Source organism: Daldinia childiae (assembly GCF_008694065.1).
Source record: "Daldinia childiae strain JS-1345 chromosome Unknown Scaffold4, whole genome shotgun sequence".
NCBI classification, from domain to species: domain Eukaryota; kingdom Fungi; phylum Ascomycota; class Sordariomycetes; order Xylariales; family Hypoxylaceae; genus Daldinia; species Daldinia childiae.
This window is the reverse complement of record NW_022984645.1, coordinates 2,122,476-2,147,195: the sequence shown is the minus strand read 5'-3', so window position 1 is coordinate 2,147,195 and position 24,720 is coordinate 2,122,476. Positions and strand designations below refer to the sequence as shown.

The window sequence follows — 24,720 nt, the reverse complement described above, 5'->3', positions numbered from 1 at the left end:
AGAACCTTGGATTCATCTTCTGCTACTTAACCCGGATACGTTATAAGGCAAGCTTTAAAATGGCCGAAGTCTTTGGTATCGTAGCAGGCGCCGTAGGCCTCGCTTCAGCCCTAGGCGCGTGCATCGATGGAATTGGCAGCATCCAAGCCGGTCGCCATCTTGGATCTGATTTTCAGAACTTTCAATTACGGTTGAGAATGCTCGAACTGCGGCTCTCACGCTGGGGAGAAGCGTTAGGGGTCGACGAAGATCCACAATTGAGAAACCCATTAGCAAACAACGATCAAATTAGAACTGCAAAAGATGCGCTTATTCGAATCCTCGAACTTCTCGAGGAATCAAATAAGCTATCTCAAAAGTTCCGGCCATCATGTGACCAGACCGAAGATCATTCGGAACGGAATGAAGGAGGAGTAAAGAATGAACATTCTTTAAGCAGAAAAATCCGGGAGGTAGTTGCGCGGCGCAGACGAAATGGAACTAACCCGATGAAGACCACGCGCTGGGTGCTTTACAGTAGAGAACATGCGATGCAACTTATCAGCGATATCACATCGTTGATTGATTTGTTGCAGCAAATATATCCAATGCCCGATAAGGAGCAAGAACTGGCCAGAGAGGAAGTCAAACAGCTTACTTCAGCCATTGCCGATCAAGGGTCCACGATACGGCACTTGCAACAACTTGTACAAGGCATCGATAATGACATGAAAAAGGCGATTGAATCCGTCGAAAGAAAAGGCCACCAGTATGGAGACGTATCCATGGAAGAGAATGCCCGCATTCAGAATGGGCATACCTTCACTCGAGCTTGGGAGGGGACATCTTCTCTACCGGTAGGACCGAGCATGACTTTTACTCATATGAGAGCATCGGGCTCCTCGCGAGTTCGTAACGGAGATGTATACGTAGAGAAGGACGACTTTTGGTCGTAGGTCTAAATGACACGGCGACCAATGCCTTTCTCTATCGATGTGGAAGAGTACCTAAGGATGAGATTGAAAGTCTAACGAATAGGGTGACGATATATTTTGAAAGAATGAAGAATGCAAAATGCAGAATGTACCTAAGATGTCTTGTTCAATCGCCGATCTTAAATATACCTTATAGTAGAACTCGCACCTCCTTCGTATGAATTGTAGGTGCCTTCTCTCTGGGGAAATATTTATTTAAATAGGGTTACACGTATAACACCTCTAAAGCTGCCGTGTCACGCCAACTTACTGAAGAAGTTGCTTACCTTGCATAGTAGAATTTAGCTTCATTTTGAATGGCAGGTGTAGATGTGATAGGCTTGCAGGAAGAAAGGCAGATCTAGAAAGAACCCCACCTATTAAATTCCCCTCCGTTGGCCCTAACCCCGCAATCCTGCGGCAGTGGTATCCATATTATTTCCACGGCCGAAATCTGTCGATCGGGCGGCCGCATCTTGGCTTACAAAGTGTCCTGATGGTTGGCGAGAAATATTCGAATCGAAAGATAGGGACGTCCGATGCAAGGAATTAGTCATAAACTTGGTAATCTGCCCTTCCATTTTGAAAATATGTGCATATGTACGGTGATAGCGCCGCAGCATATGTAATTCTCTACCTATTTTAGTAGAGAGAAATACTTGATAAGCGGGATTTATCGAACCGGAGCGGACCCGTCTACCCGTCTTACACCCCCGAAGGAATGCACTTCTCTACCTTTAGGGAAAAGCTCTCTGCTCCTTAGGGGAAAGCACCTTAGGAGCGGCATTAAACGGACCGGTTCGGTCCCGTCTTCCCGTTCTTACACCCCCGTGAACGGATCTTATTTATAAGAGCTTACATGTACATATATTATCGCTCGCAATGTCTTGTCGTGTTGGAGAATATCGCAAATCTTGAGAAACTTAAACGAGAATCTAAGGTGTTCCTCCCATTCTTAGGCTTGTAGTTTGAGAGTTTGTAGTTGTGAATACAGCCCTACTACGTAATCCCTCATGGTAAGAATTCCCGCCCAGGTTATTATATAGTATACTCGAAACTGGGCTAACTTGTTGATAAAGGCGTCCCAAGGGAGGCTTGCGCTTTCCGCGCTTTTCTTGGGGATGGGACTCTTCGGAGTCATGGCTACCGACGGACAGCTTTTCGCAGGTCCGTTGGGTAAGCTGTTAAGAGCCATCGCCGGTGGGAGTGAAGAAGCCGTCGTCTTGATAGGTGGCCCGGTACCTTTCAAGTATAAGTACACCGGAATCGGGTTTGTGGACGCGATAATCTCGCATTGGACGGCCTTCGTGGCGGCGCTGATCGATGATCCTGAGCTCCGCTGGAATACCTGGGCGCTCTACATCGAGTCTATGGGCCAGTTCTGCGTCGGATGGGGTCTTCTCTTGCTCGAGTGTAGGCGAGCAGGAAACCGCGGTCTTGCTGTTAGTTGGGCTGGAACTCTAGGTGTGGTCTTCCAGGCGATCTCGTGGGCATTTTCTTTGCCGCTATACTTCGGATTGCATCTTCTCACTTCGCCTATCTCGAAGTTGGAAAGCAAGGGTGGCAGAATTACGGGCGAAGCTGCGAAGCTCCTATTCGTGGACCTCTGGGACTTAGCACTTATGCCTATCTCCCTGACCCTAGGAACCCTTATACCTACTCTCTTCATGAGCTTACCTTCGCTCTTCTCTTCTATCGGCCACTATAGCTGGATTGCGTTCTGGATTCCTTTCGGACCGGTAAGTAGATACAGATTATCCTACAACGTTCTAAATACTAATCATATTTTAGTGGACGGTGATTGCTATGGACCTATTCAAGAGTGTAGCCAACTCCACAGTTGGCGCTCTCGGCCCGAAGGACGCCAAAGGCAGGGCTACTACACCTGGCAAGGGTTTTTACGTGGCTGTGTCGACTGTATATCAATTCAATATGGCAGTTTCTGTGCTAACACACTTGCCATTCATGGCCACGTCTGTGCTACCCGGTCCCTTACGTTCCGCTCTTATTTACGCATTCCCCGGCTTTACTTCCTTCTTCACGGACATCACCTTCACTAAGACGTGGCTACCCCACCCCTTCCTCGGACAGCCGGCAATAGACCCGCTAGCCAACGGACCTGGTAGGTTCGGTCCCTTGGTCGCCGATTTCTACCTGTTCGATTTGTACCTAGGAAACGGAGCGATGCTTATATGGGCCTTGTACTTGTATCTTCAACAAACCGGATCCTCTCCGGCGAAGGCCATACAAACAGCCGCAAAGTGGTCTTTCCTTGGAGGCTTCGTAGCTGGTGCGTTTGCACTGCTCTGGGAGCGGGATGAGCTTGTCCAGGAAAGCGAGAACGACGCGAAGAGGAAATGAAGAGTCAGGGTGGAGAATCTCGATGGGAGTTAAAAGGGGGTGGGGATTTCCATCTCAATATTAGTTGGTTTTCGCTTAACCTGATCCTTGGAGACTTACTGTCTTGAAGAACTATAAGAGGAGAGTTGACTATGTGGACTGCTTGTTGGGCTGAATAGCGAAACAGCATCCACCAAAGAAGGTTGGATTGGGTTGGATTATGTCCTTATGAAGGTTATGGACATGAAATAATTGCCCAAAATCGTCTGTACAGAAGATGGGCGGTATTCTGAAATTCTACACGGCGGCAATTGGCATGCCAATTATTGAGAATTCACTAAGCGAGCGATAGAAGCACTTAGAGCATAGATAGTGTAAATGACAAGTGATATGGCATATTAAACACCACGTTCCTTCGATTCTAGGGCCTCCAAGTGCACCAGATAGATAGATAGATAGATTAGCGTAACTTCTTGGAACACTCATTATAAACTAGTGAATTGCTTTTAATCGCTCTCTAACTCCTTTAGCTGGCCCTTTCTCGCAAGATATGCAGCGCCAGAGTCGGCCCAGACCTGATAGCTAACGACTTTGTACTGATCATCGAATTTAAGCGCGTACGAGAAGACTTCATCCCAGCTCTCACCCGTAGCCGTCCACGTGAATTTGGCGGTGCCGCGAACTGCGACGCGATTCTCAACAGCATCGACAATGTAGTCTGCGAAGCACATATCCGCGTAGCTTAAACACGAAGAAATAGTGTGAAAATATTCCTGTACGCCGTCGTGCCCCCGGAATTCTCGACCGAGGAAAGGGGCGAGTTCCTTGAGTCCATGCTCGTATGCCCATATGTTGGCTGAGGATGAGAAATGGCTTAAAATCTCGTCGGGTGATTTTTTCTGCGCAAAGCTCTCGCAGAAAGCTATGGCGGCGTTAAGAAGATCTTCTCGTTTGTGGTGAGGCATGTCTGTATAAGCTTATGAAATCCCACTCAAAATATAGGTAGCGTAAACTTGTATAGTTCTCGTAGCTCTTTTGACTGAAGTCTTTAGGATCAATCTAAGAACATGCGAGGTACCTATATACTTGGGAATAATACGTCATTACTCGTAGGCTCCTACCAGCCCGTCAACGGCTGCCATTTGGGTTTTAAGTTGGATTCTACAGCTGTAGCCAATTTCATCTCATGTTAGAACATGTCGTCCACTTATACAAGCTATATTAATTCCAAATCATACGGCAAATATACTTTTCTTTTACTTCCCAATATTTCATTTCCTAACTAATTATATTCATAAAATATCTCAGCTGTCAAACTATACCTCTATGGTGTCTCCTAAAACAAGATACAAATTTAATATGTATCAGATAACCCCAAACTATAACATGAAGTGTTTACCCCCTTTATCACAATCAACAACTTCGATATTACAGAAAATCTATGATTCCTTTCTACTAAGGCTTCCCTTCCCTTCTCCCTGGAGGTGTAATTGGCGAAAACCATCCACTTATAGGCCCCCATTCGAGCCGCACTTTACGGAGGGCCAGTTGGTTCAAGAATCTTCAGGCAATGTGCTATATACCTCTTTGACTATTGAATCTTTTCAGGGGTCAATCAGTTCATAGGAAGCCAGAGGTTCCGCTTACCGTTTCTTGCGCAGTGTTTCGTGATGAAGATGAAAGTTTTCCTGACTTATTGCACGATAAGCCACGACCGTCCAAGAATGGTATCCCGCTAACACCACCAGAGATTCCGATGCGATAAATGATGGACAATTCTGGTATTCGATCACACATCACATAATAAACAAACTAATCCCCTAGGCATTGGCAGGCATCCCTTTAACCGATTCAGTTAGCCGTTCGCCGCCTGAAAAGAGATATGAGCTCGGAGTAATTATTCGTAGTTTTTTGACGAAATTTTGGCCTAGCGACGGATCTATCGGACATATACAAGTCTTGAGACCTGGAAGAGATTAGAGGCGACAAAGTGTTACTTCTTCGCCGCCCTTTCAAATACAAATGCCAGGCCATGTCTTAAGTATAGGGTATTCAGATTTACGCGGAGGAGACGAGGTCAGCCCCATAGATGCAAAAGTGAAGATACCTGAAAGTGAGTTTCTAGGGAATGAGACAACCGCCGGCTTGATTGTCTTGGGCTCTTTATATATAGCTAAGAGAATCCACGAGTGTATTCAATAGAAGATCGCAGTAACTGCGATTATACGCCTCTAGGGTTCATTGGTTGCCGCTACTTATATCTTAATTTGAAATTCATGGGCTAGGATAGTTGTCTCTCTTATCTCATAGTATACTAGGTTAATAGAGGTATAAAAGTCAAGGGCCTTATCACCTTGGCGGGGCCCACGTATCTTCTGCTCTATAAGAGACTAGGGTTATGAAATGGCGTTATGGCTTCTCTCGTGTTTATATTCGCTTTAGGTTATATTTATAGCGTGGCATTGTAATTCTGAACAGATTAGAGACTGGCTTATGATAATACTTCATTTTAAGCGCCAAGAATACATATCAGAGCATGTCCTTGAAGAGCTTCCCGAAACAGAAGTAAACGCCGATCTAGTTGAGAGTATGCTGCGGTAGCATTCGTATTATGCTAGCTATACTAGCTATAACAGCTGCAGATTTTAGCCGCTGGTGAAAACAAAAAGGCTTTAAGTGATCGTACCATTACCTTAAGAAAACTCGCTGCCCTTTTCCCCGGAAGCTTTGAATGCTACCATAAACCGGGGAAATATATTGCGCATGAGGTCTTCTGTAGTCTCGACCTTTGTATAGCTTGAATTAATACTATTTTAAAAGCAACACCCCGACGAGAAAAAAAGTATTTTAAACTGAAGAAGTGCGACAATCAGATTTGAATAATTATCACGACCAATACTTCGTCGAACACAAGCATTGCATAAGCTAATAGCGATGCTGTTCCACGTCTTGTTAAGAGCTCTACTATTTGAGCTTCTTTTCCAACATGCTTCCGCTGCTCCAGCTGCTTTAAATGCGGCCGCATCGGGTAGCATAAGGGCTATATACTTATTCAAAGACGTGCTCAAGTCAAACACCGAATCTCTAAAGACCTCAGGCTTCAACTCTGTTATCATATTCGGTGTCGGAATTCTCGAAAATGGCGACATCATGTACTACTCGAACACTCCAGGAAGCAATGACACACTGATCGCATCTAACGGTGGATATGTTGGGGGTACAGCGCTTTCCGATAAAGTCCGCTCATTTAAGACAGGCGACACGGGCATTAACCGGATCGAGATCTCGATGAATTCCCAGCACGTCCGCGAACTGACGAGCAGCCCGGGAACCGGTCCCGAGACGACTCTCTACCGCAACTTCGCGGCGCTAAAGACAGCATGGAGTCTCGACGCCGTTAACAATGACGACGAGTCTATATACCATGTCGCTAGTACTACCGCCTTTGCGAAAATGCTCGGCACGATAGGATATAAATATACCACTGCGCCGTATACAAACACAGGCTTCTGGAAAAGCGTCACGACGCAGATTAATAACGGTCTCCAAGAGCCGAACTTGTTACTAGATAGGGTATATCTGCAATGCTGTATGTAACATCGAACCCACCCCCTCTCTTCCCCCTTTCCACTTTTTAGGTTGTCTCGGGAGCCGACGTTTCATTGTCGAACTGACTAAGGGGTTGTTGCTCCCGTGACATATCCGACTTCATTTGACGTTTTACTAAGGGGGGAAATTGTTGACTCCTGTTGTAGATGATGGTGGTGCAGGTAACGATCCGGGGAGCTGGCAAAACACTTTGGGCATGAAGGTCGTACCGCTTATATGGGTTACAAACGACTCTAAGCCGTCGCAGGGGACAACGGCTACACAAGCACGGTCTAGGTTCACAGGTTGGAATTCACGAAGCGCCGTGGCTGGGGGAGGGTATTGGAACGACTACGACATTGAAAAAATGGGATTGTCATACACAGAATATGGAGGGGTTCTTACAAGTATTTTCCCATAAAAAGTTCCAGGTTAGCTATAGTTATAAGGAGAAAGAATATGACAGGTAACTGACTGACTGACTGACTCACTATAAGAAAAACAAAGATGAAAGATGAAAGAAAAAAAAAAGAAAAAAAAAGGAAAAATAAATGTATATATGATATGATACGATAGAACATGCAATAGTCCGGAATTACGTTACAGATGACGTAACTATTAGCATAACATACATGATGCAGACCGAGAGGCGTCAAGGTCTAAGCTTTTGATGTCTATAAACGTGACACCGCTTGTACACCGAGAAATTCTACCCCTCTACTATTCCCGACTTTAATCTCATACGCCAATTAAATATCAAGAGACTAAAGTAGAACAGCAATACAGAAACATATTTTTCGAGAGAAACCACGAATCATAAATTTCATGTAACACCTCCATAGGAACCCCCCCCCGACATTCGTAATTCGGCATCGTGCATATGGTCTTAGGACATCCGGTTTAAAAAAAAGGGCGTACAACTACTCCTACTCCTACAGCACGTGAGCCTGGAACCCATTCCCGGCCAATATAAAAACTCCATGTAAACCTCCCCGCACCCTACGGAAATCTTAGTAACTTGGATCTTGTCCTGGAATTCCATTGTCCGGACTGTCTTACAATTCGATAGCATCATACGTCTCGTCCCACCATGGTGAGCCAATCAAGCATCTTCCTCCGTCTCCCCTTGGAGATCCGTGAGGAGATCTACCTCCAACTGTTGTTCTTCCGCGACGACGTCGGTGTCCAATCTCTGACTCCCAAGCTCGACAGGTGGATCAAGGCGATGTGGGATGATCCCGAGTCGACGTTCTGTGGCGACGAGAATAACATCGTGCCTCGGGGAAGGACCAATATCCTTTGCGTATCTAAGCAAGTCGGAAAGGAGGCCCTTGATGTGTTGTACCAGCGCAATACCTTTGTCATACATACGCACGCTGATTCTTACGATAAATTTCTCAAGTTCGGAACCGCCAACATACGGCGCATCCGTTCCTTGAGACTTGTCACATACCCTCAAGAGCTTGGATACATGGAGCCTGTCAACTTCGACCCCATAATATGGGATCCGCTTCTCACAGACTTGACACATCTTTCCCTCGTTTTGCAACAGCCATGGAAGGCTCAGGGACATTGTGATTCATCTGGCAGTAAGGGGAAGTTCCAGAATTGTGTTGCGGAGGAACTACAGAAATGGCTTGCTTGGCTAGAACCGATCTTACAATACTTCGCCAACAACATTTCCGAGAAAACCACGGTTAGCATCGACGACAACGAGTTGGCGGAGACGAGCGAGGTCGTGCATAAATGCTTCCGTGCCGGTTACCGGAGAGTGCAGACTGAGATCGGAGACAGAATCTTCGAGAGGGCGTTGCCATCTGAGGAGTCTGAATACTGGTACGATGATTATGATATGGATTCTACATGTGGTGGCACGATCAACGAGTGGTCAGACTAGGATCGAAACAATCCTCTATTATCCAAGAGTCATTTTCAGAGTACAAGATGCGCCAAATTAACAGCACAATCCTTTTTAGCTATTCCATCTCTCTTAATAGTATTTCGGTTGGACCTTTTTTTATTTAGGCCAGTTCAGTTACATCTGGACTTGGATTCGGGGTTGGGAATTGGATATGGGGGAAGGGGGAAGGGGGGTCATGGTTGGTAATCACCACTCAATACTACTGGTTGTTGGTAGGCTGGAAAAACACTGGAAGACGCTATGATTCTAAAATAGGTGCGAAAAGGAGAACACTCAATGGAGTATTAGAATTAATGTGCAATCAGATATCTATAAGAATATATTTCTTCTACTTGGTGATATAGTCTTGAGATCATAAGTTACGCCTGACGTAAAAGAGTAACTTCACATAAGCGTTCCCTCTAATACCATGTGGGAAAAATGAAATCTAATACGGAATTAGCCCTTAAGGGCTGAAAGTACTGATTTAAGGCGCGAGCATCCCTAAATTTAAGCAAGAATTTAAGCAGGCTTACGAAAAGGGCTTAGTTATAGTAATAAACTTATGAGTTGCTTGGCTATGAATATAAGAATACAGAAAGGGAAGAATAAGGCTTATTGTTGCTTGTTAATAACTAGTATTATTTCCTAATAGACGCTGCTTGAGGTCCATATCTCCGATCTCATCTAGTCGACATTCCGGGTCTAACTTAGGTCCGGTAGATCATCAGTTAAGTCCGGACCGAACTGGGAAACACAAACTCCGGACGAGTGACGGTGTCTAGCAAGTATCTTTTAACTTATAATATTTCATGACTGGGTTGTTCATTTTCTGTAGATAAATATATCCAGCGTAGCACGTACCTTTCTATTGAAATGGCTATAGATAGCAAGCATAAGTCTTCACTTCCTAATACTGAGAAAAGACTAAGACAGTCATGACTGTAGAGTATGCTAAGGATCAGCCTGAGGGCTTCACCAACCGCATTGAGAAGGTTGCTATCGTGGGGGTACGTTGTATTTCAACTTTACTCTGCATAGGATAAAGATATCACTAACTAGGAGCAGGCTGGCGGTCAGATAGGGAGTGTCCTGACCGAGCACTTGCTCAAGAATGGGAAGCATACCTTAACAGCCATAACGCGACCTAACAGCACCAAAAAGCTTCCCGAAGGCCTCCGAGTTGCTCGTGTCGACTATAGTGGCGATGACGACACCGAACTTGTAGAAGCGCTTTGTGGGCAGCAGGTCTTGATCATTTCTATGTCGGTCCATGCTCCAAGGGATAGTGTTAGCAAGCTTGGTACGTAGCATTGATAACCCCTTTTAATGTATCGGAAACAAGCATCATTCGTAGTTTGAATTTTCCAATATCCTTCCGAATATATCCAGAGACGCCATTGGAAAGGATCAGCCCGGCTTTGAGAATCGTTTCTTTAACCGTATTTTCCTAATGAATCTCCAGCTCCCTCTAGGAAGTTCTTACTCGAAGTGATAGCCGCGGTACTAATTTTACTGTAATAGTACGCGCAGCCGCCAAGGCCGGTGTACCGTACATCCTACCCAACTGGTTCGGACACGACGCTGCCAACGACACGCTATGCGAAGATAGCATGCTAAAGGCCTCGCGGGACAGTATTACCTCTGAGATCAAAAGCCTTGGCGTCAGCTCATACATCCTTCTCGTGTGCAACTTCTGGTACGAGTTCAGCCTAGGCGGCGGACCCGACCGCTTCGGATTTGATTTTAACAAGCGCACGCTTGTCGAGTTCGGGGACGGCACGGTGCCCATCCGCACGAGCACATGGCCGCAGTGCGGGCGGGCCGTCGCCGCGCTTCTCAGTTTCAAGGAGCTCCCGGATGACGAGGCGGATACGTCGCCTACGCTATCGCGGTTCCGCAACGGCTGTGTGTATGTCTCAAGTTTCCGCCTCGCCCAGCGCGATATGTTCGAGAGCGTGAAGCGCGTCACCCGCACTGCTGATGCTGATTGGACTGTTACCCGTGAATCTGCCGAGGAGCGCTGGGGGCAGGGCAGGGCAGCTCTGCAGGAGGGGAACTGGAAGCTCTTTACTAAGATGCTGTATAGCCGTATGTTCTTCCAAAACGGTGACGGTGAATACAAAGGGGAGCTCCATAATGACTTGCTTGGTTTGCCTGTCGAGGACTTAGATGAGGCTACGGCCGTGGGCGTCCGGATGGGGAAAAGTGGCGAGGTGCCGTTTTCGCATTAAAGGGGGTGGTGTTTCTAGTAGTATGATGATATGTATCTCATAAACTTTTCGAGGTTAATAACAAGGGAGTAACTTTTATATAAGTACTTTACCATATGACTTTCTTTTATCTTGTTCAATATTCATTCGTAGTAAAACTGACCTTCCTGTCATTCCCCCTTATTTAGCATCTTCCGTGTCTCATACGTAGCTCTTATACGGGCAACACTTTAGTCGAATTAGAATATGGTCTCTCTTACCTGTCTTCAATTTATTGTTATATATATGAGCTTGAAATTGATTATAGATATGCAACTTCCTCACAAGAACTTATACTATCGTCATGAAGTTGACTCGCTAGATGTCAATTTCAAATAGACATATCTTACATCTCGAAGCTCTTAAATTTAGATTATCCTAGACCAATCAGATTAGACATCCAGAGTGTATTGGTGATTCAGTAGCGGAAGGCAATGTGGACTTTATTACGACTCGGAAAATAAGTCGGGTCTCTGGATACAGCGGGATCTTATATTACGTCTGGTAATGCTATGCCGGTATAGGAGTGAAATTCATCACATATCATTACTTATTATATTGTTAGGGTATGACACTGATAAAAATAAAAATAAAAAGTTTAAAAGACGAAATACTAAATAAATGATTGAAATGCGCGATATGCCTGCTCCTACTACCCACCTATAGAACATATTCTGGGTCAAGTGTGCACGACAGGTAGGAAACGGCCGTTTTAGTCCGCATGGATAGGGAGGTGCTTATCTATATTTGTAGTTTTCGCAAAAAACTCTTTAGAACGAGTGGGAAACGGGTAGATCGTGGGAGGGGAATACATACGTGATAGCACCTGTCAATCACGGACATGTGGCAGTCTAGGCCAATGGTTGGGCCACCGCGTAAGCAATGATACATCGACGTGTTCGAGCCTATGAAGTCGTTAATGAATTTTATATGGAGGCCGGTATAAAAAAAGCTGTTTGCGCGATATCGGGGTGCAGGTGTTGCTACTGTGTAATTGACGGGTGAGAAATCATAATATTAGAGTCGAAGATTTAAATACGGGTAGTATTAATATTTCATTTCTTATCGGCCGTTGCTAAGTTAAATCTTAAAATTCTGGCCTGTGGCTTCCGGGTACACGTAAATAGACATGTCGCCGCAGATGCCGTGCATTAGAAATGCGGCGCAGATTGGTTGCTCTCTAAGGCTCCTCTCTAAGGCTTGATTTCGGTCGGAGCTCTGGTGGTGGTTAGGTAAGTCTGGACAGGCACCAATTCGCAAACGTCACTCTTAGATGAGTGGATACCCGACGTAAGGTTGCCCCAGAAAAAGAGAAGTACCGAAAATACTTAATGTGTTGTGGAAAACTACGGCTAAAATCCTTGTACTATCAGGTCTAAGCTTTCGTACCTTTTCTTAGCGCAACTCGTCCTTTTCGGAGTACATCTTCAAGCTTCCTCTAGGGCTCCGGGGTCCGCTGAAGTCACCTAAATAGACCTAAATAATAGTAAAGCTTTAGGTACTTCAGCGGCTTCTTCGTTGGCTAATCAGGCGACAACTCTTTCCTCAGGGCTTTTTCACTTGCATCACTCTGACCAGTCTTGCTTGGAACTTGTGACTGAACAAACGACATCAATTTCCTCCCTTCTACTCTTTCCCTCTCTCATAATCAACCAATTTTAAAAAACTCCCTCAATCCAACCAAGTCTTCCGTTGCGTGTATCTATATCACGCACACCTCTTTTTCTCATTTGTTTTATTTAGACACCCAGTTTGTGTTTTTCCCGCTGCCAGCCGACCTCAAATCAGTTTAGATTCTTCCTGCAGGGTCTCTCAACCTGAGCGCGCTTCGCGATACTACCTGTCGGCTGTATCTAGTATCGTCATCGTCATCGACCCATTCGTCCATCAACGATCCCAGCCGACTTTCTCCTTTTCTAACTCCATTTTCCTTCTGCCGATATGCCAGGGAAAACGCCTCATTCAAACGGAAAAGAGCCGGTCGAGAACGGTATTAGGAACAACCAGGACGTTGACATGACCGACGAGAAGTCCTCGCTTAAGGGAAAGGGCAAGAAGGGTGTTAAGGAAGGCGAAGATATGACAGTTGTCGTCCCCCCTTCGAAGACCACAAAACAATCTTCTCAACCACCTCCGCCTGACGCTGATGGAGACATCGAAATGGACGTGGATAAGCCGGAGGATCTCGAGGTCAAGATCGACCCCGTCACTCAGGCCATCACAGGTATAGTTGATACCACCATCTAAATCAACTCGTGCATATAAGAATCTAACATATTATCTTCTGTTATAGATATTAAGAGTAATTTCGCCCTCCTCGACCGCGCAGTAGCTCTATTCGATGCCAGATTCTCGTTAAGGGCCTTAAGATCTATTTCTTCCCTTCGGAAGCGTCTCACACCGGATATCCTAGCCCAGGTTATCGCAGAGACTTTCTCGGTCTCGAGCACATCCGCCAACGTGGCTAAGCAACTTCTAGTTGCTATCGGAAAAGAAGATGTATCACTAGGTCGCCAGCCTAGTTCTGAGATGGAGATTGATAGCGAACCAAAGGCTCCCGCTAAGAACGGGAGCAAGAAGGAGAATAAGGAGGTCATTCCTGAGATCGATATCTTCCTGAGCATCTTGGTTCAAGTCTATCTATTTGACGCCAAGCAATTCCAGCAGGGAGCGGAATTTTCCAAATACCTTTCAGAGCGCATCCACTCTTTGAATCGCCGGACTCTAGATTCGCTTTCCGCAAAGGCCTACTTCTACTACTCTCTATTCTGCGAGCAGCTTGCACCTTTGCCCCCGTCTCCTCAGTCTCCGATCGTTGCGATCCGCCCGACCCTTTTGACTGCTCTCCGGACTGCCGTCTTACGAAAGGATATCGATATTCAAGCCTCGGTTATCGTACTCCTTCTCCGAAGCTATCTATTGACTTCCCACATCTCTCAAGCGGATCTCCTTGTATCTCACACTCAGTTCCCCGAGAATGCTGCCAACAACCAAGTTGCACGCTTCCTTTATTACCTCGGCCGGATCCGAGCCATTCAGTTGCGCTACACTGAGGCACATGAACATCTAACGGCAGCCACACGAAAAGCTCCGGCAAGCTCATGCGCCTTGGGTTTCGCGCAAACTGCGACAAAGCTTCTGCTCGTTGTGGAGCTGCTAATGGGTGATATCCCCGAACGTGCTACCTTCCGCGTTTCCAATATGGAGCAAGCCCTTCACCCATACTTCTTACTCGTCCAAGCTGTACGAGTAGGTAACTTGGAGGATTTTGAGGTGACGATCGCTGACCATGCCGACACCTTCCGCCGCGATGGGACATACTCGCTCATCCTACGCCTTCGCCAGAACGTCATCAAGACCGGCATCCGCATGATGAGCTTGAGCTACAGCCGTATCTCGCTGCGCGACATATGCATCCGCCTGCATCTTGGTAGTGAAGAGAGCGCGGAGTACATCGTCGCTAAGGCGATCCGCGACGGTGTCATTGAGGCGACCTTAGATCGGGAACGAGGTTTCATGAAGAGCAAGGAGGTTGGTGACGTTTACGCTACTAGGGAACCGGGAGAGGCGTTCCACGATCGTATCAGAGCTTGTCTTGCGCTACATGATGAAAGTGTGAAGGTATGTTGTTATCGATCATATTAACAACTTGAAATTCAGCCAGACTAACTCATTTATGAATAGGCCATGCGTTTCCCTATGAACCAGCACAGACTAGAGTTGAAGAACGCTCAGGAGGCGCGTGAACGAGAACGTGAGATGGCAAAGGAGATACAAGAAGGTGACCTGGACGAAGATGACCTCGGTGGAGACTTCGAGGGGATGTAACATAATTTAACCCGTGTATTCTGAAATGGGAAGGACTTCGGGCGCTACCTTTTTCGCCATTACTGGTCTATAGTGGTTTGGCACGCGAGAACGGGGGAGCCAGCTTATTTGCATCGGTGAAAGTTGTAGTTTGGTGACCGAGAGAAGTTAAGAGGTCGCAATATTGGCGCGGCTAAATATAAACAACGTCATTCGGCCTACTGTAATAGATATCAACAGAGAGAAAGCCTCGTTTTGTTGGCTGGGACAGAAGCGTGTGAGATAGTAGGGTTTTCTTAGCAAGCCAGGACACTTGACAGCAAATCCAAGCGCTAGCTAGGACCGCTCCCGTTTTTTAGCACGCGTTTGATAATTACACTGATATTGCTGTTCCATAGGTATTACATGATAGCTTATTTGATTTATGGTTTGCTCAGTGTGGTGTGGGTTTTGTCATGGTTGAGTTTGCATTTTACTATACTTTGACAATTACTCTTAGACTAGATTTTACATTAAGGTGGTGATTCGTTTGTGCTTCGATACAAGAGTTTTGTTGGTAGTATTCTTAGCTGATTTCTTTGTAACCATACTAACTACCTCTTGTGAATACCTAGGTATATATAGTACCTAGGTATGACCTACAAACAGATTCATGCCAAAGCCTGTTGGTATTTCGTTGATTATGCTAAGGGGTATCACGTGTAACGAATCTACCAAGGTACATAATGAGGGATACATGTACCTAGGTAAGCTTTAATGTAACTGGTTACGTAAGCACTTCATTGGCAGTGTCGCGACTGATGATGAACTTTAAACTATTCGTCTTTTATCTTTTTGTTAAAAGTTTAGGTATTCTTGACTTACGGAATATGGTTTAAGACAGTTTATATAAACGTTCCTTCCAAATAACTGGTCAATTCAAAATGGCGCCTCAGAAGCGCAAGATACCGCATGATGTCGAACCAGAGTTACCGCGTCGCGCGACTAGACAACATCCTGCGCCCAATAGCGACGAACATCTACTACGAAGCGGTCGTGTACGTGCCGGTTCGATTAAAAAGTCACACATGCTATCACATACAGACCAGATATTAGAAAAAAATGGGGAGGTCAAGAAGAGAGTAGGGAGACCACCTAGCAAACAAGACAGCGCCACAACGACTAGGCACGGCTTGGCGGACAATGTATCAAAAGAAAATATACAACCTAATAATAGTGACGAAGGAGAAGAGGAAACGCAATATTATGATAGAACAAATGAGCCGATTAATTCTCTAGAACATTCATCTCATGAAGAAAAGAAAGCGACGACGAGACGACCAACTACAAGTCCATCCCCTCCACAAACTAGACTTGTGCCACCCAAGCCACCATTACATCGAAAGCAACAGCAACAGCAAAGCCTAAATCAAACAAATACACATACAAAACCATCCGTGACATCGACGCCAAAGCGCCCTACTACTTCCGACAAGCTGCTAAAACCTCCCCCCACACCGCGCTCAGATCGCAACATCGATAAGGTCGTGTTAGGTAATATCTGTTTCAAGGCGTGGTACCCCTCGTACTATGGCAAGGAGGTGCTAGGCGACATATCGCATAATACCAACCCGGGTGGCAAGGATGGCAGGGACGGCGGCGGGAAGATGGGAGGTAGGATAGGTGGTAGCAAGAGACAACCACCGCCTATGCTCGAACGCTTGTATGTCTGCCCGTGCTGTTTCAAATATAGTAGAGAATTGGTCGCATGGTGGGAGCATGTTAGGTGCTGTGAGAAGACGTTCGAGATGCCTGGGCGGAAGGTGTATAAACATCCCAAAGGCTTAAGAACGCGGATGGTGAAGGTCCCTTCAGCATTCTCGAGTATTACTACGGCTACGGCTGCAGAGGTGGTTGGAAAGGGTAAGGGAAGGAAGAAGAGCGACGGAGGTGCAGGTGTGCCGACGGTAGAAGAAGTTGTTAGTGATGACGGCGAGTGGAGCGTATGGGAAGTTGACGGGGAGAAAGATAGGGTAAGCCATCATTTCCTTCAAACTTCGAGTTTTGTCACGACTTGATGCTAACTTGTTAATAGCTTTTCTGTCAGAATCTATCCCTGTTCGCGAAGCTATTCCTAGATAACAAATCGGTATTCTTCGATGTGACGGGGTTCAACTACTTTCTTCTCGTCTATACACCCCCACCAACTCCCGACCCACAAACGTTCCCTTCTCTCGCCCCTACGTTTACCGATATAATCCCAATTTCTCAATCATCTACAACAACTATTTCTAGTGCTTCCCAACATACCCCAACGTCGCAGACGAGACCGCAGGTAGTGGGCTTCTTCTCAAAAGAGAAGCTATCCTGGGATAATAATAATCTGGCGTGTATCTTAGTGTTCCCACCATGGCAGCGCAAGGGTCTGGGCGCCCTGCTCATGGGTGTATCGTATGAGATCTCCCGGCGCGAGGGCATTCTAGGCGGGCCCGAGAAACCTATATCCGAACTTGGTAGGAAGGGGTACAAACGATTCTGGGGAGGCGAGATTGCGCGGTGGCTTCTAGAGCTCAAAATACCGGAGGGGCAAGGAGAGGATGATACAGAAGGTGAGAGGGAGACGTTGATCACTGTGGAAGAAGTCTCCAAGGCCACTTGGATTGTGCCCGAGGACTGTCTCGCCGTACTCCGAGAGATGGGCGTTGTAGAAGACGCGAGTCCTACCCCCGCCGAGACAGCTACTGCCAACGGGTCAACCGAACGGCGCGGCGGTAGCGTCAGCGACGGGGATGTTGAAATAGAAGAGGCGAAGACGACTCCCCGCGTAAGGCTTGATAGGGAAGCTGTCAGGCGCTGGGTCAGCACGAATAAGATTGACCTTACCAAGACGTGCGACCCGGACGGCTTTGTTGAGGGGTACGCGGTTAGAGAGGGAGAGAGCGAGGAAGTGGATGAAGAATAGTAGTGTATCGGAGAAAGAAGAGTTGGATGGAAAAATATGAGATACCCCTTGTGCTTTAGGTTTTCAATGTATAACAGCTGAATATCGAATATTCGAATGCTAAAGTTATTCTGATGGTGTTTACGTATTCGCGTTTTTATAGTAATTGACCGCCGTGCTTACCAACACTTCCTATATCAAGTCTTGATAGATAGGTTATATTTGGGTTTTAGGAGAATAATTGTCGATGTGTTAACTTGGGGTATAATCACATACACGTAAACCAGGGGAGCGTTACCTAGTTGTTCTGTGTTGCTATACCTACCTACCTATACTAATAAATATTCCTAACAGGTACTCTATATACATATACCTAAGGTGTTCTCATTCTCGTTTGGATTCTACACTGGTGTATCATCTCGTTTTCTTGGTATATAGCGGTGTACTAGTCTATCTCAAGAGGGATATTGCTTGAATTCAGGATGGTCATTACGTAGAAACGTTTCGATGCTATGTTAGAAGATAATGAGAGGGGCAGATAGATGTATTCCGTTCGCTTTAGTGCCTGTATCTGAATAGGCTTGTGTAGTGTCTAGGAAGGGTAGGTTCTCATAGTAGTGACACGAAGCACTTGGTCACCAGGCTCATTAGTGTCACGTAGGGGTGGGAGTGAGCTTAAAGACCCCCTCCGCCGAGCATACCTCGAAAGAATAATACAGAATAAATCGCCAATTCCAAGGATTCCAAGGATATCTCACTGTATGTGCTACATCTAGGCTAGCACAGCTCAATACTAATCAAATGAAAACAACACATCAATAGCAGAACACTGATGGTTAAATACCGAAATTCTATTTATACCGAGAACAGGAACAGTATTTTTATGATTTGCTAAAATGTGCTATAAGAAGTGAAAGATACCCAGACGAGACCCGAGACCGAACCAAAGGGAAATATATATAGATGACCGATTCATGCAACCATTCAATCATATTTTTGAAAAAGACCGCCCGTTCATATCACTTGCTTCATTACTCGCTCGCTCGCTCGCTTGCTCATATTTGTCATAAAGGTAAAACGAAAAAAAAGAGAAAAGAAAAGGAAGAAAAAAAGCCCGCCCAATGTTGTGCCGTAGACATATGCTGTTGTTGTACCTACCTAGGTAGACATGTACCTATGCTGTCCTACATGTAACCAGTAGATGAATTTCAAAAAGCCCCATGCTTATTGTATGCAGACGTGTGTCCATGAGGCCATCATACTTTCATATCGTAATCATTTCCGATGTCGTTTCGTTCGTTTTTAATTTCTGTCGTATGGAGTTGTCATGAGATAGAGGTGGTTGTTAGGTGTTCGGTGTTAGATAAAGTAAAAGGTAGATGGAAAAAAAAAAAAGATGTGGTATAAAGTAGCAAGGTGATCCCTGCCACAGGGAAGAGACAAGCATGCGGATCCTCTATTTAACCTCGGATCCGTACAACGGCCTGCGTTTGCCGTCAAACTCATTAACAACTCTTCGAAAACGCCCGACCATCGACGGGGTCCCGTGCGGCGCGTGGCGGTGTGTACGCTTAGTGTATCCTTCGTCGCCAACGCAGCTGATGCTGTCGTCGGGCGCGATACTCTCCACGTCGTCATCGTCATCCCAGCCGGTGCGGCTCTCGGGGAGATCGAGATCCCGCGCCGAAACCCGGCTGTGCGACCGTGTGGGAGGGCGTGCCGTACTAACGGGTCGCTTGCTACGCGTTGAGACGTATGTCTCGGGTTGAGCCGGTCGGGAAGCTCTGGGTTTAGAGCTGCTTCGACCGCGGTATTCGGACTCCGCCGCGTATTTGGATGGTGTTGCGGTGTGCCTTGATGGGGCAGCTGAATACTTGGATGGCGCGTAACTGCGACGGTCATCTTCGCCCACCTGGCTACGATACTCCCTGTCCATTAGGAGCTTCTGTTCGTACTTGGTGCCGGCATTGCTTATGTACTCTACGTCGGTGGTCATGGCCGGCCGCCTTGTGGAGCCAGCCTCGCTGAGGCGACGAGATCGGCTGGCCGTGGTATAGTGGCCTGTGTGTCGGCTCGCGCGGTCGTCGAGGTCCTCTACTACCCTACTTCTTACGGGTGCCTCAATCTGGGCATACCGTGCTCCGTAACTAAGCGGTGGATACTTCTTGTCCTCGATGTACCTAGGTTGAACATTCTGGTGCGGGTCTGAATAAGATGCGCGCCGTTGTAATGCGGTTTCGTATTCTTGACGCGGGGTAGCACGCTGGCGGCCGTTACCCATAAAGGCATAGGTTAGAGCGCTACCTACGGCAACACCAACGGCTGCGGCCCCGAGGACCGTGCCCATCCCGGTGCCAGCGCCGAACCCTCCGGACGTCTCACGCGGCGGGGGTTCCACGGCGGAAGTAGTGGCACTCCGCTTCATCATGGCCCGAGGTTCTCGTGAAGCAATGGCAGCGCTGGAATTTGCACGTGCAAAGCTAGAACGGTATCCAGCGGAGCAGACAGCCTCTATTTTGTTTCCGTCAAAGTCTGTGACCTCTACGCGGCCCTCGTCGAATGTGTCGACTTGTATATCGGGCTCCGCCCGTAAGGCAGCGGTTCGAAAAGCAGATACAACCGAGGGTGATTGGGCGGAAAGGATTACGCGAGATGGTCTTAGATGTTGGCCGGGAGCAAGCCTCTTAACTTCTAAGACCGGAGCACCGGAAGCACTGTCACCGAAGACTATGGACGAAGCGTTGGCGGAGATATACCGGAGTTTGAGTGGTTGAACGATAGCGGCGTAGAAGGAGGCGGAAGAGGGGAGGTCCCTAACCTGAACCGGCTGCATACCTAAGGCACTTTTGGGTATATAATGCTAGCAATATTGGAAGAATGATAGGTACTGGATGATATAGAACTTTCGAAGAAGAGAAAGAACAAAATGTTATTGACTTGTATATTCGAAAATCATAAGACGGTGATGAACGGTTGGAGACAGGGCACCATAAGGCACCAGATACGCAGCTACACGTGTAACACACCGGGGTACCTTGTAACAGACACTAAGGGGTAAAATATGGTCCAAGCTCCTCGGGGGTAGGTAATCGTTGTATGTACACGTAGCTGGCTGGCCGGGGGTAGAAAACTCAACAGGATTACGGACCCAAGTAATGAGTTAATAACAATGAATCGAGATTTATGATAACTGATGTCTTATTTATTTCATCATTTGTAACCATACTCTTGAGATTGAAATTGAAACAATATCCAATTAAATGAAAAAGTTAACTGATGATCTTTAATAAAATTTAATACATACACTTGACAGGTTGGTTACATACGAAATAGTATTGGCGCATACAAGAAAAAGACTAACGAAGATGATGGAATCCGAATCGGTACTGGTAGGTAACTAATTCATAAGTCATGTGACTTTGCTTACCGCCGAATTGGATAAAATACTTTGGTACCTCAGACCGCAGGATATTCGGAAAATTCATGGTCCATACGTAGACCAGCGCATCACAAAACAGGTCACATGGAAAAAAAGATTTTTTTTGCGCCATCTCGCTTCAAGGCTTGAACGTTATCTCGATATACATAGAATTTCAATAATCAATTAAGAATTTCTGTTCATATCAATACTTACTTACTTATTAGTCAAAACCCCCTTTTTTCTTAAACTAGATTTAGACTGAATTAATATTATAGTCCATTCCGTTAGTGGTAAAAAGAAACTCGATGTTACTCAATACCTAACGTAAGGAAATATTGCATCCTGAGGCAATGAGGCTTAAAAAGCGCACCTTGCAGTACCGGCGTCCCGGGAACCTGAGTGGCTCGAAAAAGTTTTTCGCATTGTGCGACCCACAACTTCACATTCCCATGTATGTACCTACCTATCTACCTATGTATTCCCTCTCCCCCCCCAAAGAAATCCTTGCGGGAAATTCCCAACGGAAATTGGATACACACATTAGGTACCTGGCTGCAGGCATATGCTGTGCTGTAGGGGGCGGATGATATGTAAAAGCCGGTACGGTACCTTTCAAGCGGTGATCGGTATCAATCCTGGTGTCCCTGGTGTCCCAAGTAAGCGCTCCTATTGGCCACTGGACCAAAAATAAAAAAAGTTAGATCGAAGGTCGAAGCTGCAAGCAAGCAAGGAAGGTTAGGTAATCGGGCGGGATGCCGTTCGGTACAGTTTGCAGCGGTCGGGAAGCTTCAGCGTTGCAGCGTCGATAGTTAACCCGGTTGGCTTAGGTGAGTTCAAGGTAGGTCCAATATGTATATGGATGTACCTGTAGACACTAACAAGCTTAAAATCACCGAGGGAAAGAAGAAATTGACCTTTCCCTAGGTAAATCTTTAGCAAGTGCCGGAGTCCAAAAGAAATCTTTTGAAAAAGCTCCTTCCTCCCGGAATCCGAGGGTGCTTCGCGCCTTTTATCCTTTCTGTCCCGACTCTTTCCTGTTTGCTGTGTTCCCTTCATGCTCCACCTATGTGTTACTTGAGGTCTCAGGTATTGACGCTGATGACATGCAGTGGAGCTTTGGAGGTGGGGGTCACTTCTAGGTACCGTAAATCTCTTTTCTTATCTTACCTTTTTTTTTTCCTTTTTGCTGAGGAACCCTGTACAAGAAGGGTTTACAAAACGTCATTAAAGAATTTCAGATGGTTAAGAAATTACATTTCAGTCAAGATAAATATATACACCCATTGTAAATAACATACCTGTTCAACTTGAGAATATTATTAAAAAGACTTACAAGGAAGTCCTTGATTATAGAATCCGCCAAGCGGTAATGAAAAAAAGCCTCAAGCTTTTTTTATAAAATGTGTCCGGGATGCCGGTATAGGATGACCCGGTATTGCCCGAAAGATCTCGCTTTGTTTAACCTAACCGTCAAAAATTATCGCCAGTCTTGTCCTGATCGGGTAGTCCTCTACTACACAGTAGAAAAAAATTGTAAACGAGTTTAGACCAATTCTTAGATCAAGCCGTCCCACTTCTCTATCCACTTGTCTTGTGGGCTTCGAGTTGTAGTAGTCTTCTCTTAGTTACCATACCTACCTGAACAGTTGAAGGTACTTCTGTTCTTAAGAAACTTCCTAAAGAACACCTTCATGCCAGCTGTTGCACTGTGTCCCCCTAAGGTACCCAGCTGTTAACTAACAACCAAGCAACCAAGTAACCAAGTAACCGCCAACCCGGACGATTCTGTTCCTCTCGTTTCTTCCGAAGCTCTCCCTTCCTTTTCTTCCTTTTCCACTCACACACCAGTCAGCAAGCTCAATTTTTTTTCTCTCCTTCGAACGATTTGGACCAGCTCCTCCCTCCCATCTTCTTTTTATCAGTCATATTTGGTCTTTGCAACCAACACCTCTCCCCTCCATCTCACATCCACGTCTATCACAATGGCCTCCGCTCGCGTTGTCGCCTCCAGGCTCGCCTCCTCCATGGGCACCAAGGTCGCTCGACCTGCCATGCGAGCTCAATTGACCAGCGTTGCTGCTAAGCGAACCATCAGTATGTTTAAACTTTTAATTTAACTCATTGATACCTGAAGAAGTATCAAAAATATTATAATGCTATCAATTGATACTTCAATTGAGGCGTGAAAAAATTTTCGTTTGTTGTTTGTGCGCTTGCTAACATATATTAACCTCAGGCAATGCTACTCCCTTCCAGGCCGTCAAGCGCCAGCAAGCCTCCAAGATCCTGAGCGCCACTACCCGCCAGGTTTTCCAGCAGACTCCCCGCCGAGCTTACTCCTCTGAGATCGCCCAGGCTATGGTCGAGGTCTCCAAGAACTTGGGTATGGGTTCCGCCGCCATCGGTCTGACTGGTGCTGGTATCGGTATCGGTCTCGTCTTCGCTGCTCTCCTTAACGGTGTTGCCCGCAACCCCGCTCTCCGTGGCCAGCTCTTCTCTTACGCCATTCTGGGTTTCGCTTTCGTCGAAGCCATCGGTCTTTTCGATCTTATGGTTGCTCTCATGGCCAAGTTCGTACGTAATATCCGAAAAATCCCTCAACAAATTTTTTTTTTCGTCTTCAAGTAATACTAACATACGGGAAATAGACTTAAGCAACTTAACCTCCATACTTACGGAGGCTGGGATTCACACTACGGTCTGGAAAATGTGAATGAGCAAATTCGGAGTGAGGGGTACACCGCGATGGTTTCGTGCCTTCACCATGTTCAATAGGAGAACCAGCATTAGAGTAATTAGAGGTCCATAGACTCCCGTGGATAGTGGAAAAAACCTAGGGGAGGGTTTGCATTGCATTGAGGCATGTAAAGATGGGAGAAAACTAAGGCCACCTTTGGTTGGCGTCTGTAAAATACAAACACCATCTTCACCAACATCACTGAGGCTTTCCTTTTTGTTTTTATGTCTGATGACGAGAAACGAATTCGTGAATTGTCCCGAATGGACTAATCAAAAGAAATTCCACTCACCAATTTATCATGATATCTTGCCTATATCGTGATATGTCTGTAAGAAATACTCGTAGCAGAGCTCCTGGTCACTTGACCATCCCCACGATTTGTGATTTGCGCGGTTTTCCCGCTTAAGATCTGATCCACCGAGTTCGCTTGATTCCCTGGCCAGGGTCAAGACACGATTGTATCTGTATCTCGACTAGCTTCTGCACAACTTTGTACAGATTGTGCAACACATCCCGTTAAGCCGTACAATGGCCCACTTAGACGGTTTAGTTTGCCATCTTCTAGCTGTCTTCGCATCGATAAAACCCCCACCACGTCTCCCCTACCTCTCCCGAAGCCGCCAATCAGGAAGAGTAATTGGGAAACATGTGGACTCTCTGGCTGGGGAATTAAAAGGGAGCGGAGACGACTAGCCTTTCCTTGACTGGTCTGGGGGGGATGGCGAGAGTACTGTACGTTGCGGAGTAAAAGAGATAATTTAGCTGTTTGGACTAGCTTCTTCGGGCAGGTATAAGATAA

General features: G+C 46.2%; 10 protein-coding genes across 10 annotated transcripts; 8 read left to right on the top strand and 2 right to left on the bottom strand.

Moving 5' to 3' along the window:
- Positions 1–59: 59 nt before the first annotated feature.
- GL218_04898 (Heterokaryon incompatibility protein s) lies at positions 60–935 on the top strand (the record flags this gene model as incomplete). Its single annotated transcript, XM_033581528.1, has 1 exon — positions 60–935. One exon carries the CDS (start codon positions 60–62, stop codon positions 933–935), a length of 876 nt encoding a protein of 291 aa, XP_033435867.1.
- A 1,031-nt stretch (positions 936–1,966) lies between these two features.
- Positions 1,967–3,314, top strand: GL218_04897 (uncharacterized protein; the record flags this gene model as incomplete). Its single annotated transcript, XM_033581527.1, has 3 exons — positions 1,967–1,969; positions 2,033–2,692; positions 2,745–3,314. 3 exons carry the CDS (start codon positions 1,967–1,969, stop codon positions 3,312–3,314), a joined length of 1,233 nt encoding a protein of 410 aa, XP_033435657.1.
- Positions 3,315–3,799: 485 nt separating this feature from the next.
- GL218_04896 (transcription elongation factor S-II) lies at positions 3,800–4,258 on the bottom strand (the record flags this gene model as incomplete). Its single annotated transcript, XM_033581526.1, has 1 exon — positions 3,800–4,258. One exon carries the CDS (start codon positions 4,256–4,258, stop codon positions 3,800–3,802), a length of 459 nt encoding a protein of 152 aa, XP_033435861.1.
- Positions 4,259–6,227: 1,969 nt separating this feature from the next.
- Positions 6,228–7,302, top strand: GL218_04895 (putative coagulation factor 5 8 type domain-containing protein; the record flags this gene model as incomplete). Its single annotated transcript, XM_033581525.1, has 2 exons — positions 6,228–6,882; positions 7,049–7,302. The coding sequence occupies 2 exons, from the start codon at positions 6,228–6,230 to the stop codon at positions 7,300–7,302; spliced, it is 909 nt and encodes a 302-aa protein (XP_033435862.1).
- A 669-nt stretch (positions 7,303–7,971) lies between these two features.
- GL218_04894 (uncharacterized protein) lies at positions 7,972–8,778 on the top strand (the record flags this gene model as incomplete). Its single annotated transcript, XM_033581524.1, has 1 exon — positions 7,972–8,778. The coding sequence occupies one exon, from the start codon at positions 7,972–7,974 to the stop codon at positions 8,776–8,778; it is 807 nt and encodes a 268-aa protein (XP_033435658.1).
- Positions 8,779–9,719: 941 nt separating this feature from the next.
- GL218_04893 (uncharacterized protein) lies at positions 9,720–11,015 on the top strand (the record flags this gene model as incomplete). The annotated part of the gene is made up of 3 exons (XM_033581523.1): positions 9,720–9,791; positions 9,850–10,084; positions 10,306–11,015. 3 exons carry the CDS (start codon positions 9,720–9,722, stop codon positions 11,013–11,015), a joined length of 1,017 nt encoding a protein of 338 aa, XP_033435863.1.
- Positions 11,016–12,974: 1,959 nt separating this feature from the next.
- Positions 12,975–14,861, top strand: GL218_04892 (putative 26S proteasome regulatory subunit rpn3; the record flags this gene model as incomplete). The annotated part of the gene is made up of 3 exons (XM_033581522.1): positions 12,975–13,257; positions 13,327–14,654; positions 14,718–14,861. The coding sequence occupies 3 exons, from the start codon at positions 12,975–12,977 to the stop codon at positions 14,859–14,861; spliced, it is 1,755 nt and encodes a 584-aa protein (XP_033435864.1).
- A 902-nt stretch (positions 14,862–15,763) lies between these two features.
- On the top strand, positions 15,764–17,781 carry GL218_04891 (Males-absent on the first protein; the record flags this gene model as incomplete). The annotated part of the gene is made up of 3 exons (XM_033581521.1): positions 15,764–15,877; positions 16,295–16,852; positions 16,915–17,781. 3 exons carry the CDS (start codon positions 15,764–15,766, stop codon positions 17,779–17,781), a joined length of 1,539 nt encoding a protein of 512 aa, XP_033435865.1.
- Positions 17,782–19,216: 1,435 nt separating this feature from the next.
- GL218_04890 (uncharacterized protein) lies at positions 19,217–20,593 on the bottom strand (the record flags this gene model as incomplete). The annotated part of the gene is made up of 1 exon (XM_033581520.1): positions 19,217–20,593. The coding sequence occupies one exon, from the start codon at positions 20,591–20,593 to the stop codon at positions 19,217–19,219; it is 1,377 nt and encodes a 458-aa protein (XP_033435659.1).
- A 2,570-nt stretch (positions 20,594–23,163) lies between these two features.
- Positions 23,164–23,809, top strand: GL218_04889 (ATP synthase subunit 9, mitochondrial; the record flags this gene model as incomplete). The annotated part of the gene is made up of 2 exons (XM_033581519.1): positions 23,164–23,275; positions 23,418–23,809. The coding sequence occupies 2 exons, from the start codon at positions 23,164–23,166 to the stop codon at positions 23,807–23,809; spliced, it is 504 nt and encodes a 167-aa protein (XP_033435205.1).
- Between the last annotated feature and the right edge of the window lie 911 nt (positions 23,810–24,720).